At 39.4% G+C, this 11,856-nt stretch overlaps 1 protein-coding gene across 5 annotated transcripts in view; it reads right to left on the reverse strand.

The window, feature by feature from the left end:
- The window catches only part of LOC106965110 (helicase ARIP4-like), an 83,470-nt gene that overhangs the window by 46,510 nt on the left and 25,104 nt on the right, over positions 1 to 11,856 (reverse strand). Inside the window, exon 1 of one of the 5 annotated variants that reach the window (XM_015061014.1) lies at positions 11,199 to 11,415. The exons of 3 other annotated variants lie outside the window; for them this stretch is intronic. In XM_015061014.1, coding sequence (XP_014916500.1) covers positions 11,199 to 11,202 — 4 coding nt within the window. In that variant the 5' untranslated portion in view covers positions 11,203 to 11,415. Of the gene's footprint in view, positions 1 to 9,105; positions 9,371 to 11,198; positions 11,416 to 11,856 lie in introns of those variants that run through there. One more of the 5 variants, XM_015061013.1, reaches the window with a different exon arrangement.

Consider the following 11,856-nt stretch of genomic DNA (forward strand, 5'->3'; position numbering starts at 1 on the left):
CACACACACACACACACACACACACACACACACACACAGACACACGTTAAAAATCCTGACACTGCACACACGAGCAAACGAAACACAGACGCAGATTCTGGGAAACCGGACGCCTTCCCGCTGAGGGGTCAAGAGGACGACAAGTCAAAGATTCATTCACCAAAGTAAGAAAGTGGACATTTTGTCAAATTGATTACGAAATGTGCTCTAAAAAGCTCTTAGACACACCTACTGCACTCATACCTGCTCCACAAGATACCGTCCAGTTAAAGTTTAACATGTTTACTTGACTCAAACAGCAAAGTAATATTTGCTTGCCACGATAAATTGGAGGTTTTAAAAATCCCATTAGCTGTGGGTTTTTATTAGCATTTAAAATTGTACATTGTGAGCCAATCCAACTAAAAGAGTGGAGATAAAACTGAAAGGATAAGTGAAGCAGAGACATGTTTGCTCACCAGATTTCTGTTTGAAGTTACCAATAATAGAAGAGTGGGACGCTCATGTGTAGGCAATTAACAGCTGCAAGCGGACTCCAAACATTTTATGAGTAACACACATCTTTATCTCATCTAAAACAATCAAACTTATGAAGTGAAATAATTAGAGTGGCTGTTAAATGTTTGAACTAAGCTAATTAAAAAATGACATCATATTTAACTTAAATGGAAGTGCATTTATTAATCTTAGCTCAGTAGGACCTGGTAGGTTATACAACCCACCCACATAAAGGCACTAAATAAGTTATGTAACTAAAAAGGTTAATCAATGCTCCCTCACTGAGACTCAAGGAATCCGCGGTCAAAATCAGTATTTAGACGAACGTAATTGATCATGTAAAGACACAAACCCACATGACATTGTGGGAGGGAAAAAAATAAAGAAAATAACATCCAGATAACTCAGCTTGTCATTTATTAACTTTCGGTTAATCAGCTCCTACTGCAACCCGCAGCCCACACAGGCCAGCCATCAAAGCATCACCACCGTTACGGCAGAGCATCCTGCTGCTTGCTAAACTTCTGAAACCTACTTTCACTTTTAAACCAACATTTTCTTTCTGTAGATGTTATTGTATTAAGAGAAGCCATGAGTTAGTCCTATGAAGAACTTGCTAGAAGAAAAACATGTCAGCTATAAATCTAACAAGCTTATGAATTGTGAGAACAGTACGATAACTCTACACAAAATGTTCAATGTCATCCAGCTGCTTCTGTTTAAGCTCTTAGAGCATCTTAATATAAAATGTTGATCATAGGTAAAATAACAAATCTTTCATTGTCTCACTGAATATTATTTACACAAATCTTAACATGAACAGTTTTCATTATTTCGATTTTTTGCTACGACAAAGGAAACAAGAAAATGGAATAAACTACTGCTAAAATTTAGCAGGTTTTCACATGCTCATTGCTATAATACATCTTTTTATCATTGCTCTTTTGTGGAATAATACATTTCAACAAGCTGATATTAGCTGTCTATTGAGGCTAAGCTTGCTGACCAGCAGTGCACAGCAACAGGTGGGTGAGAGTCTCAGCTGAAGAAGACTCTTGTCACTTTCTTTGAATTTTAAAGTTGCAGTTTGTAACTTTTATGAACAATATGTTTTTTACATATTCGTTAAAACTGTCGCAATGTTCTGACTGTATAATATGAGACAGATAATCTGTAAAAAAAAAAGAAAAAAGCTGACCTGCTTCCACCATGTGGTCCTGCTGCCATCTGCAGAAACACACAGCTCCCGGTCAGAAACAACCAAACAATTTTCCTGTCCCGTTAAGTTGTTTCTCCACAGTTAGCACATTTAGCAGCACATACACAAGCCTGACTGACCCGGTGACAGTTAACAAACATGTAAAACAACATATTGTTTAAAAAAGTTACCTACTGCAGCAGTGTCTCCTTTTAAAGTAATATAACTTTACCTTAATATTGGTTAATGGGCCATGCTCAGTCAGTAACAAATTCCATATTTTCTACAATTATTGTAAAAAATAAATACTGTATATTGTATAACAGAAGAGCTGGAAATCATTTCTAAGTTGAATAAAAATCCCAATCCTTTTGATGTAGGTAATATGTTTATGTGGGCTCTAGTACTTAACTTTCTGACGGTCAGTTTTAAGCTTGTTACTACAACGGTCAGTTCCTTCATTGTATGACCGGAGAATTTAATGAACTTAGGCATTTTGGCAATGCTTTCAACATTTGTGACACACTGAGTCTTTGTTATAGTAACAGTAATCCTCTTATTATGATCTCTGCGAACTCAAAACGATAAAGTGGCGAACCCGTTGTCTTTTCCAGCACTGGGGACAAACTGAAGAGCTCAGGAGTAGCTGCAATGAAAGAACAAGAGGAAACTGTCTACTGGTTCCAATCTTCATGCAGTTTCAACATGCGAGACCTGCCCTGCTAATTAGGAGGAATTACTTTGAGAAAATTCAAGCGTAATTGCTGACAGTTGCTAGGTGACTGAATCAAATGATCAACGTGCAACAAGTAAGGTAGAAATCGGTGGATGAAACTAACAAACAAAGAAAGCAGCTTCAACCTCAAAAGGAGTTCAAGGTGAGCTGCAAAAAAAAACCAACAAAAAAAAACAAAACACGTGAGCAAGCATCCTGATAACGGGCTGCCTCATCAGAAGTCTGAAGTGTCACTCAGTAACTCAGAACCCACAGCAGCTTTTCCAAACCATTAATTTGTTTAGTCGAGTGTGGGAAGAAAAACTTGGTGCCGGGGGAAGCGATGAATGGAGAAAAACAATTCGACAAACCCTTGTTTGTCGTGAATATGCTATGGCGTCTCTGAGGGCAGCTGCAGCTGTAAACATCTCCTGCAACCACAAAGTTATGCAACTCCATTTGTGGTATATGTTGAGAGTTTATATAACAGTACTTTAGAGTTTGGCTTGTTAAAAAAAGAAAAATGAAGAGAAAGAAAACACACCGGCTGCCTCGCATACTTCTTACTTTCAGATGGGACAAACATTTAGATTTAACCTGCTGCATTTGAGACACAGAATCAAATCTCTCTTGCTACCCTAATGAACACATAATTTAATGCTTAACCAGTGTAAAATTGTTGGTTACCCTGTAAATTAAATTTTAATTCAAAAATACTTTATTAACCCTAAAGGGGAATTAAATAAATGGCGCCTCCTGAAACTTTGTTCAAATGTACATTTTTTTTTTGTCATTCATGGCACATTCAGACTGAATTTCCAATAAATAGAAGGCAAAATGTCTTGTTCTTAAGCTCAAAAAGCTGTAAAAATCTATGAAGTGACATCATAACCTTTTCTGGAGCTGGCTCATTAAATGCAGACAGGACAAAAAAAATAAGTAAATAAATAACGTCCATCTCCAAAAACCTTTTGAAAAGGTGCACAAAGTCGTTTTGAGATGACCAAGACATGGGAAGAAATTAAAATTATTTAATTCTCTACTTATTTTTACAGTGACTTTTAGGGGTTGTTCACTGAATTCAGCTGATTTTAATACAGCACAACATTCACACTGGAAGATTTATATTTATTAAGAACAATATACATAAGAGGAAATCTAGGTTTAAGCAGACGTTTGCGATGACCCGTCGCTATCGGATTCAGCTTTCAAAAATCTCATTCACATCCTTTTTTCTCTTCTGACAACTGATTCAACGAAGGCCCAAAATCTGACCCAGCTTCAACCTCTGCATGATGTTCTTCTGTTCAGACAGGGGCTGAAATGAACAGTCCCAACACCACATCTGCTCCATTTGAAGCTGAAAGTATATCAGAGGTCTATCTGTAGCACACCAAGTTCTGTATTATATCTTTTTGCAAGAACGCAATCTCAAGTAGGCATGAGATTATCAGTAAAAAATAACTGAATTCATGGTATGTACACAAAAAAGTTTATATTATCTATATATTTTTACATAGACTTGGAGGACGCTGAATTTGATGAAGCCAGTGAGAAGCTAGCTTCATCCTCCTCATCCCCTTGCAGTGTGTGCTTATAGGGTAATACTCATCAGGGCCAAAGGGATTTGGACTTGAGTTGATCAAGTGACCCAACTCAGGTGGGTTTACTCGCAGGATTTTACACGTCACAGACAACATGTGTGTGGGCAAATTAAAAAGTTTGCTCTGGCTAAACGCAGAACTAGTGTCACAGTGGGGCTTCTTTTATGGCACCCACTTGTGTCGGCTAAATGCAACCCGTATAGCCAAAAGCAGCTGGGAACCCCATCTAGGTCTCAGCTTGATCTCAAAAAAGTATTAGGAAAATCAGTTCTAATTGCACAACACAGCAAGGATCCATACGAGTTCACTTTTCACTCTGAATTTCCATGCATCTAACATACTGGCCCCATGTGTACATTTTACTGGGATCTTGTGGAGCATCATAAAGGGAAAAAGAGAAGAAACTAACTGTTAAGAGCAACTAAAATCTACAAGAAAGAAGCTCGTGTTTCAGAGACAAAACTAAATGTAGCAAATTCAAATAAACTTAAAAATCCATGAAGCAACCCAGCAGGTTGATAAAAATCTTCATATTACCTTGAAGTGAAATAAGATATTTTTAATGTGGCAACGTGCGACTTTAGATTTGAAAAAAATATATATCCTCAATCTGCCAGTGAGTTCATAATTCTCATTAACTAATGTTGAGTGTACAAGTGATGGTTAAATAATATCCTGTTAAAAACAAATGATGGCAAGAAGTCTAAAAGAAATGCAATAAAAAAAGGTAACATTTGCTGTCAAGTTTTTTACTTTAAGCCACATCAGCTTCTGCCCAAACTTGAAAAAAGTTTGCTTCCTCCAAACAGATGCAGCAACAACTCATCTCATTTCCTCGACAAAGTGCGCCGTGGTGGAAAGAAATCCCAGATAACAGGAAGCTTTATCTGATTTGACACCAACCAGCAGCATGTGGATGAAGGAGTGCAGATATTAAAAACTGATTGAGTTAAATCAGGTCAGTAGGTTGGCATATGATGAAAGGTATGCAGTGTACAAAACTTCCAGGCTGTGGTGTCCTGACTACGCCTCCGTGCACTACAGCCCGATTTATTAAAACCCCAATTACTGTCGCTGTCACACCGGCTGACATAAGGCCTCAATCTCACTAAGAAGAGAGCTGCTTCCTAAAAAGACAGGCCACCACTGCTGAGGCCGGTCGGGCAAGAGCGGACGCTTACATAACTGCTGCCTCTGGCTGTTACACAACCAGCGTGTTCACACAAACCTCACGTCCTGAGCGCATACACACGCTCACAAAGATGCACCACGTCACAAACATCCAGGACGCACTTACAAAACGAACGGCGTCATGTTTCAAGAACAAACGCGCAAACGCAGTTACGAGTGTTTTCTCTGCACACCCTGTCGATTTTGGGGATTTTTACGCCTCAATCCGGCTGTTTGGAAAGCTGTTCTCATACTTTAGCAACCGCTCTGAAGCCTCACAAAGGCTTAAGAGTAACAGTGAAGTCCAACACGACGTATGGATGACGGGAGAGCAAATGCAAATCAACAGATAAACTGATCAAGAGTAAATTGAGTTGATGGGGAAAGAGACGGAGGATGTTTATCTTCGAACGTCCCAATGACTCTCTCAGACATAAAAATTACTGATTTAATGGGTGTTTCTTCGTGTATGTATGACAAAAGTCAAATAGTTTAAAAGCCAATTCTACCAAATGCTTCAGAAATGTGTGAAAACATCTAAATTTGAATAAAATGAAAATCTGTCTTTAAAAAATCTAATTATTTTGCCATTTAGCTAAAAGAAATAATCTTAGTAATCTTGGAACAAGAAACGTTTATCCTAATTTAATGTGACAGTGAGAATAAAAGGTCACCTGTCTTTTTGTACAGTGTATGTAAATATCTGGTTTCAACTGAAATAAACGACTCTGCACATTTTAAAATTTAAAATGCAGATTCAGCAGAAGATTCAACTAGCTATTACATGAAAAGTCAAAATTTTTCAAAGCAAATAAGACACATGTACACCCAAACTGACACCCAAATGCACACACACACACACACACACACACACACACACACACACACCTCTTACACAAGAGACTGCCCTGAATTAGTTATTAGGGCTGCTTTATTAGAGTGAGACAGGTGAGTTATGAAACGCTCTGGAAACATGAGTCAAAGAAACCATGAAGGACCATAAGAGAAAGTCATGGCAAAGAATAAAGAGAGATAAAAAGGAGGTAATGCAATAAGCAACAGCAGCAGAGGGGTGAGGTGAGGTAGAACAGGATAGTTTGTAGGCCAGTGTGTCAAAGCTGCCAAGAAGGAGGAGGAGGAGAGCTATCGGACGAGGAGGACAGAGGCGGAGAGGACGCATGCTGGAAGCTGGAGCTGGCTGTCGGCGTGCTGGACAAACTATAGCCTGTTGCGTAATGTTCTCTGGCAGACGGCGTCTACCTTCAGCCCCTGTAAAATACTTCTGCGAAATCCCACCTACTAAGAAACAGATCTCTTAAACATTTTGTGGAAAACTTGTGTCAGAACACATGACGGTTATTTTAGATCAAAGAATTCCACATCTGTCTGAGTTTATTATATACAAAGACGAAGATTTTCTCTACGCGTACCAACTCAAATTATGGTACAGAAAAACCGACAGAATTACCAACAGAAGCTCTTTCTAAGATGCTTTCCCCCCCCCCTAATTTTCCTGAGTGGTGGTCAGCATCTAGAACCTTCTGGACGTGTTCAGGAAGACAAACCGTCCAGTCAGAGTCAGTTTGCTGAATAACAGCAAAGGATGACTCAGCAGATTAGGGCTCCCATAACCGATGACTCAGCAGGATGACTCAGATTATTAATTTTTATAACAAGCGATGGTTGAGATATTAAACTAACTAAAACTACTTACAAAGACTGGAGCTGGAGCATTGTCAGGGGAAAAACTCCACCCAAAGCACAGGAGTTAAGACACAAGGTGGAAAAAACATATAATACTACAAAAGGTCACTGTGACAAAAACACCCTTCACTTATAAAGACAATATTAAAAAGTCTTGTGTGTAACTTTGGACTCTTAGTTTGTCAGAACAGAACAAGCAATCTGTAGTTTGTCAACCCTTTCTCCTGTTTGTGTACCACAGAGGTCTACTTTTCTATTTCCTTCACTAAGCAGCTCCTCACTAACGGACAGACTGTACTCACACAGGGGTAGGACACACACACACACACACACACACACTCAGCACAATGGATTAGGAGAACTGAGTGTTCTTTAGTCCTTATCGCTGCTCGTCATGACTCATTTTAGTAATAATGAATCATCAAATGCTCCAGCTCGCTCGAAGACTCCCAAATGAAATCTCAACAAGTAAGGACACATGTGGACATTTGCAATTTCTCCATAGACCGTCAACGTGCATCCTCTTTTCAAGTTATGGCAATGTCTTAAAGAACATCCTGAATAAAATTTATTCAAACAAAGAGGAATCTGTTAACGTTTCAGAAATCTAGCCAAGGGAAAAACGTATACTTTTACTTTCAGCCAAGTGTCTAATATACTGCTCACAAAAGTACTGACAGAAACTTAGCCTTTCTTTCTGAGATGTGTGTTGCAGGTATGTGTTACGTTACATAAAAAAAAGGGATGAAAAGCATTTTATTTTCTCCTCCATGGCCTTTAGGCTGTGAGAAAACAACAGAGAGCAAGACTTTCAACAGGAATCTTGAGCAGAATACAGAAATAATGCTCCGTTTTATCCTTTTGAGCTTTTCAGCCTCTTTCACTGAGCAGGCTGGATTTTGAAACGTTGACAGCCTTTTGGAAATGTGAGTTAAGGTAATGATCTACACAGACCCTGTAATGCTATCTAACCTAACTGTGCAAATCCATAACAAACGCCAAATCCAGTTTTACAGCATCTGTTCTCTGAATACAATGTTTACTCTACAATTAGGGCAGGAAGGCTAGAAAAAATATTTTATTATAGAGAAATTAGTCAGCTGCATTACAAATGATGCTGCTCAAAACATTTCTGATCAATGTAAATCTAAATTTGTTAAGTTGCTAGTAAAAACAAGACATGGTTTATGTTGAAGTTGATATTAAAAGCTCAGGCATTTCTGAAATGCATTGCAAAACAAGAAAACAAATTTATGATTTACCTCGAGGTAACTGTAGTGATGTCTTTTTTTTTTCAAAAGAAGGGAAAAAAAAGTTCAACTTGTTAAACTAATCAAACAACATTTTCAGAACTGACAGGTTCTTTCAGTATTCAACATTTATTCAGCTGAACAGCACCCTCGCATGCTGAGCCGTCCTTCCTTTATGCCCGTCACGTTTACCCCCATAACCCAGTGCTCTGCTGAACCCTATGTTTTCCTGCTTCCACACGCTCACACTTCGAGCATGGATCAAGCCCGCACGGCTCCACCAATCAGACACAAGCCGGGGTTTAGGTAATGATACGAGCAGCCAATGGGAAGGCGGGACCTGGACGACAACAGAAGGAACAGGCTGCGTACGTGAGATGAAGAGACCGGCAAAAAAAAAACCCCACAAAAAGTGAAGAAAGGAGACAAAACAAGGAATAACATCCGAGAGGGACGGGCGGGTCTAAAGACAAGTTGAAGTTAAAGAGGTTTGGCAGACACATGAGAAGACAGACCATGCTTGCTTTGGTCGGTACGATCTGCTGTTACACAACAACGTTAAGTAACTTAACAGTCCAGCAGTGAAGGAGCTTCTGTTTTCTTCAAAACTCATAGAAACACCCCTGTTTTGAGTCCTTTTCACTTTTGAAGGTCTTCCTATGAATTCATTGCCCCGTGCTGCCTTCAGTCCATGCTGTTATTCTGCAAACAAGATGTCGCATAGAAGTAGCGCTGCACCACACCAGTACCGATCATTATCTTTCAAATAAGCCACTGGCTGTGAATCATCTCCGAATCCTTTTTCTTGCGCTTCTCATAGTCTAACCTCAAATCCTGTTTCTGGTGTTTTGTGCAAGATCTTTTCACTTATCTTGCATCCAAAACTTTCTACAGATTTCCCTCCGGGTTTATACACTCATTGCAGCACCAGTTCTCCTAAAACGTGAAGCAAGTAATGTCACCTACCTGAAAAAGACTCGGATTCGTCCAGAAGCAGCATGATTACTGCGGAAAGATGAGAGCTCGACTTCTCTGCCTTTCTGTCACACTGGAATCACCCTCTGTTTTGTGAACTGGAAATTAAAGGAGGAGGTTTGTCACCCTCCTCTCAGCCTAAATTTAATATGCAGCTGGTTTGTAAATCGGCAGCTTCGGTGAGTGACTGACTGCCTGCTCTAGCTGACTGCTCCGTGTGTTCCTCTCCACTCAACAACACCGATGTAAGGCAGAGGAAGGTAGGAGGGATGGCAGATGAAAGCTTACATAACCCTGCATGCTGGAGCTGGGGCCCCATTCAAGGGGTATGTCTATGGGAGGGTCTGAGTGTCACTTTCTACCTTCCCCCTATCCCAAATGAAAGAAAAACTAAAATACACGCCCCCATGAGCATACGTAGGATAGCAGAGCATGTGCGGAAGCAGTCACTTACAGTCATCCTGTTACTGTACATGTTATTAAGGTTTCTTAAAGACATAAAACACAAAACTTTAATATTTTGCATATGAAAACATGCTGGTAACAATTATATTTACTGTTCAGCAGTGTTTGAACATCCAGGTAGTTTCTTTCTTTGAAGTAAGCGATAAAGTGGTTGCGCACACAAACTTATGAGAGTCAACTTCTTTGTCAGCTTTGTTGTGTAATATGAATGAGAAGAAATATGGTCACAAAAATCTGGGTCCAGGTTTCTGGAAATACCAACAAACAAATACCTTGCAAAACTCATGATACGGTATGTGCAGCTCGTACGCACGCTGGAAAATGTAAGGTAATAAGACACTGACACAGGGTTAGTCAAGCTAACATCACACATTTGCATAGGAAAATCCCCCAAAAAACTGTAGAAACAAAAATACGGGAAATAGGTGGAAAACTTTTAATTTAAGACACTCGAAACACTCATTAACATTATTACTTATTAACATACTGTCCAGTGGTGTATATTTTCTTCAGTAACAATTCTGCCTATTAAAAGTACAACTGAGGGATGATACATGAATTTTCTTTAAAGGATAAGGGAATTGGAAAGTTTAAAAAAATCACCCTGAAGAAGAAAATATGTGGATTCTCCTTAAACAGTATATGTGACGATGACGTCAAAGAGGCACAAAAATCAAGCTAATAAGCTAGCATTAATAAGATTTATGTTAGACTAGCAACAAGTTTCACACAGGATTCTATAGCATTTAATGTCAATGTAAGTAGGTGCACATGAAAGCTTGTTTTTCAGATAGTAAATTTTATCTTAAATAATTTATGTTTTAGACATAAATAGCACAACAAATAATAAAACAGACCATGACATGTGTTGAAGATAAACTGTAATTTGCATATTTTAATTGAGTTTTATTTTCTTTATACAAAAGTCGGTATTAGCTTTAATGACTAAATAAACTGAAACCTGATCAGTAAAATAAATCCCTCTTAATTCATGGCTCAATGAGGGCATGACTCGCAAAATGAATTAACTTTTTTTTTTGTAAAGAATAATATCAAGTCAGTACTGCCAAGTAACAGCCTGACTTTAATTTCTAGGAACTACTGAGAGACTAGAAGCCACTTTATTCAATTTATAGGCTTATACAATCAGATTTGTAACAATAACACACAGAGGGAAGTGAATGTTGTTATAAACCTTTCAGAAAATGTGCAATCTGTGATTAAATGCTTCATCACAGCTATTTGTAATCCAAAACCTATGCTTTACACAGGTTATGATAAAAACAATGACAATTTGCATCCAGTCAAATGAGTTTTTTAGACTTTTTTGTAAACTAGGATTTTATTTGGATAACAAGGACAACTTCTGTTTCTATTTCATAATATGCCTTATGAAACGAGAGAGCTGTGCTCTGCCTGAATTGCACTGCACCACATGTAGGTCAGTATGATAGATCTCCCCCTGCCTTGTGTCTGATAAAAATATACATGGCAGAAATATGAACTTAAAGATGTCAGGGGGGAGGGGTAAAAAGCTGACCGCTGCGTGGTAACAACTGTCAGCCAACTAGAAGAGCTGCCATGCACTCAGTCACTCAAAAGAAACTCCAGCTACTCACCCATGTCATGTGGCTGAAACTTTTTTGTTGTGGTCTCCTACTGTGCTGAGAGAAACATGTTCCACTTTAAAAACTAACTCCAGTCGGTGTGTGCTCCATCTTTTAACAGCTAACACATTCCCTCACTGGGCAAGTGTGTCAGAGTTTGTGAGCGTCCAAACCTCTAGCCTCGTTTCGCAGTTTAACCGGCTCTCCGGCGAGGACGCAGTGTCAATGGGACAATTACAAAACAATGAGTCGCTGGAAAGGGCCTCAGCCGGACGAGTGTAGCAGCTCCCCCTACACCTCCGGTGGCGCTGCCTTTCCGGTCCGCCTCCTCTTCTTCCCCTCCCCCCCCCATTTTTTAACCAACTGACACAGAAGCCGACGTGACGCCAGCAAGCCACGCCCACCCCAGAGAGCCTGCCTTAGGTAACAGAGGTAACGGGTTCAATCAGGACGAGATGGACAGATGAAGAGGAGGATGGAGGGTGAGAGGATTGACAAAGACGCAAGAGGAGGAGCAGATGAATGCAAAACAATAACCATGAAGGTCTCCTGAAGCCGATTTAACTTCAAACCTTTAAGAGGCCAATCATTAGGCCTGTCGCGATAAACGATAAATCAATTAATCACACGATAAATTAAACCTATCGACCTCATTTTAATTATCGGCTTT

The sequence above is a fragment of the Poecilia latipinna genome, unplaced genomic scaffold (genome assembly GCF_001443285.1).
Source record: "Poecilia latipinna isolate Pla-1442-1.1 unplaced genomic scaffold, P_latipinna-1.0 Scaffold1767, whole genome shotgun sequence".
Taxonomy (NCBI): Eukaryota; Metazoa; Chordata; class Actinopteri; order Cyprinodontiformes; family Poeciliidae; genus Poecilia; species Poecilia latipinna.